This window comes from Hemibagrus wyckioides, linkage group LG24, assembly GCF_019097595.1.
Source record: "Hemibagrus wyckioides isolate EC202008001 linkage group LG24, SWU_Hwy_1.0, whole genome shotgun sequence".
NCBI classification, from domain to species: Eukaryota; Metazoa; Chordata; class Actinopteri; order Siluriformes; family Bagridae; genus Hemibagrus; species Hemibagrus wyckioides.
In genome coordinates, this window is record NC_080733.1 from 15,851,405 (window position 1) to 15,854,955 (window position 3,551).

Genomic DNA, 3,551 nt, shown 5'->3' on the forward strand with positions numbered 1-3,551 from the left:
AAAAAAAAAAAAAAAAAATACAACTGAGCTACACAAGGACTCGCAGGAATTCTCAAGTCTTCAAGGATCAACATGCAAAGGATGGAAGACTTGTTTTCTCATTGTTTTAAAAAGAAGAAGAAAAAGAAAAAAAAAAGTTGAGTGGCTCAAAGCTGAAGCCACGAGCTCTTCTCTTCTCACAGGCTGGAAAGCTCTAGCTGTCCTACTCGACTCTACACTGTGAGGGAAAAGGAGCTAGTAAAAGCTGCTAAGCTATTAAAACAGAGATAAAAGAACTAAGAGAGAAAAAAATAGGCCGGTGAGAAATCTGGCCAGCGGGTGCGTGATTAAACGTCTGTCCACTTCGCCCGGTACTGACCTGCCCTCCACCTTCTCCTCCGGGATTTAAAAAAATAAAAATAAAAGTCACCACACTGAACTGTTGTGCTTAGCTGTTTTCATATAGATTTATATAGATTTTTTGGAAACGCAGGAAGACGGCTACCGAGTAGAAGCGTGTGAGACGACGAGTGCTCTCCTTAGGGACCAATGACCTTAGTGGCGTAGGCAGCTGTTGGAGCGCACGGCGCGGGAAAGCGGTCACAGACAGGGAGCTGAGGAGAACCTGCGTGGTGTTGACCTGCGGCAGTCTGAGGAGCTTCTCTGACGGACGGACAGCGCTTTGGTTCAAAGCAGGCAGGTCGGAGGATCCTGTGGTCTTCAATGTAGCTGGCTTAGTAAATGTGCGTGCGTGTGGACACACACACACACACACACACACACACACACACACAGCACTCCAGCAACAGAGCAGAATGCTCTGACGTGTGACCTTTCTTTTTCCTTTTCCTGTGTTTCCTTCCTGAGCGAAGGCTCCTAGACGACTGTCCAATGAAGTCCAAACTTGAAAGTGTGTGAGGGAGTGTGTGAGGGAGTGTGTGAGGGAGTGTGTGTGTGTGTCTGTGTGTGGGGGCTCGGGGTGGATGGGGGGCTCGGTACCGTCGTTCTAGCTGAGAGCTTGCAAAACAAAGTTGAGTCCGAGGAGGAAGTGGAGTTGGACTGGTGGAAGCGCTGAAGTGTGTATGAGTGTGTGTGTGTGTGTTACTGTGTCTCTCTCAGTTGCAGGGTTGTGATTGGACGCTGCTGGGATGTCCGGGTGGAGGAGTGATGGGGTTTTCCTCCCAGCTGCTGTTGGCCTGCAGAGAAGACAAACACAATGACTTCAACACAAAGAGAACAGAGGGTGCCAATACTTTCAAACAAAGTGAAGCTAGGGGAAAGTTTTGTTAGGGGGCATTTGAAATGATGGGAAATGCAAGAATGCAGATATTCTCTACATTAATCACGATGTCTGTAGTGAAGAGTGTGAGTTTAAGGTCTGAGGTCTGAGGTCTTTTCTAACTTAAATAGAAAAACAGTTGTGAGTAAATCTGGAAACGTCTGAGTCAGAGAGAGAGAGTGTGTGTGTGTGTTTGTTTATTACTCACGTCTAGGCAGTGTGGGGTGTAAAGGGCACTTCCTGACCGCTCCTCATAGCCGGCCGTCAGGTGTGTAGCAGGGCGCTGGGTATCCACCTGTTAAACACACACACACAGTATGAAATGACTTGAACACACCCACACACGTCTAAGCCGCTCAACACAATAACACTTCCTCTGCACTTTATCCTGCTTTTATAATCACTGTGCTAGCTGTCAGCTTCTGAGAACCTAAAAATAGAGTGCACTCTTAACAGGTGTGGACCTTTCACACAAAGAGACGAGACGAGATGACACGAGAGGAGAGGGGGGAGGAGAGGAGACGAAGAGAAGAGAATAAGGACAAAAAGAAGAGAAAAGAGAAGAGAAAGATAAAAAGAGAAGGGACGAGACGAGAAACAAAAAGAAGAGAAGAGACAAAACGAGAAGAGGTAAGAAGAGAATAAAGATAAAAAGAGAAGAGACGAGAAGAGATGCAAAGAGAAAAGAAAAGAAGAGAATAAAGATGATAAGAGAAGAGATGAGATCACGAGAAGAGATGAGAAGGGAATAAAGATGAAAAGAAAAGGACATGAGAAGACAAGAAAGAAGAAGAGAAAAGAGAAGAGAAGAAAAAGATAAAAAGAAGAGACGAGACAAGATGAAAAGAAAACAGATGAGACGAGACAAAGAAATGAGAAAAGAGAAGAGACGTGAACAGAAGAGACAAGACAGAGACGAGAAGAGTAGAGGCATGAATAGAGGTGGAGAGATGAGAACAGCGGAGACAAGATGGTGTCCAGGCTGAAGGCGTGTGGTGTTTAATGACTCTGTGACTCACAAGTTCCTTGTAAACAATTCAGTGGAGAGGAGATTTAAAGGAAGTGCTACGTCACAATGTCAGCAATGGAGCGGTGCAGAGAGGGAGAGCTACGCTAACGACATAAAGCGCTTATATTCATTAATAAATTAATTAACATGCCTGTATTTTGTAAAGCTTAATATATAGCACAAGAAAACATGGCATTACACCCCAGAAGGGGCAAATCTCATTATGGTGATGAGACACACCGGCTAGTCTTACGTTTAAAACCGGTTACATTCAGGAGGCGAACCGAACATCTCCAAGCTACAAGACTCTTTAACCCTCAGCTAACTCTGATGTATCCTGTAGAAGAAGAAGACTGAGGCTAAATCTTTACAATGAAAAATCGCGTTTGGGAGGGGCGGGCCATGCTCACTCTCCTGTCAATCACAGGGATGCTAGCCAATCGTACATGTCTATGAGCTGATGCATGTGGAAGAGTGTGTTATAGTGTGTGCGTGTTGGGGGCAGATCTAGATCACTGGCTGTTGACCAAAATATTAGGAAAATAATAACATCAGCCAAATAAGCAAAACATACATACATAAACAGGGGTTGGACAATGAAACGGAAACGCCTGGTTTTAGACCACAATAATTCATTAGTATGGTGTAGGGCCTCCTTTGCGGCCAATACAGCATCAGTTAGTCTTTGGGAATGACAGATACAAGTCCTGCACAGTGGCCAGAGGGATTTTGAGCCATTCTTCTTGCAGAATAGTGGTCAGGTCACTACGTGATGCTGGTGAAGGAAAACGTTTCCTGACTCGCTCCTCCAAAACACCCCAAAGTGGCTCAATAATATTTAGATCTGGTGACTGTGCAGGCCATGGGAGATGTTCAACTTCACTTTCATGTTCATCAAACCACTCTGTCACCAGTCTTGCTGGGTGTATTGGTGCATTATCATCCTGATACACAGCACCGCCTTCAGGATACAATGTTTGAACCATTGGGTGCACATGGTCCTCCAGAATGGTTCGGTAGACCTTGGCAGTGACGCCCATCTAGCAGAAGTATTGGGCCTAGGGAATGCCATGATATTGCAGCCCAAACCATCACTGATCCACCCCCATGCTTCACTCTGGGCATGCAACAGTCTGGGTGGTACGCTTCTTTGGGGCTTCTCCACACCGTAACTCTCCCGGATGTGGGAAAGACAGTGAAGGTGGACTCATCAGAGAACAATACATGTTTCACATTGTCCACAGCCCAAGATTTTCGCTGCTGGCACCATTGAAATCGACGTTT

The 3,551-nt window shown here is 45.6% G+C and overlaps 1 protein-coding gene across 2 annotated transcripts in view; it reads right to left on the reverse strand.

Annotated features, from left to right (window-relative positions):
* Positions 1–546: 546 nt before the first annotated feature.
* LOC131345406 (pre-B-cell leukemia transcription factor 1-like) overlaps positions 547–3,551 on the reverse strand; it is a 52,508-nt gene continuing 49,503 nt past the window's right edge. The window contains exons 8-9 of one of the 2 annotated variants that reach the window (XM_058378282.1): positions 1,467–1,553; positions 547–1,175 (exon numbers count right to left, since the gene is read on the reverse strand). In XM_058378282.1, coding sequence (XP_058234265.1) covers positions 1,510–1,553 — 44 coding nt within the window. In that variant the 3' untranslated portion in view covers positions 547–1,175; positions 1,467–1,509. The remainder of the gene's footprint in view (positions 1,176–1,466; positions 1,554–3,551) is intronic. The other variant, XM_058378283.1, reaches the window with a different exon arrangement.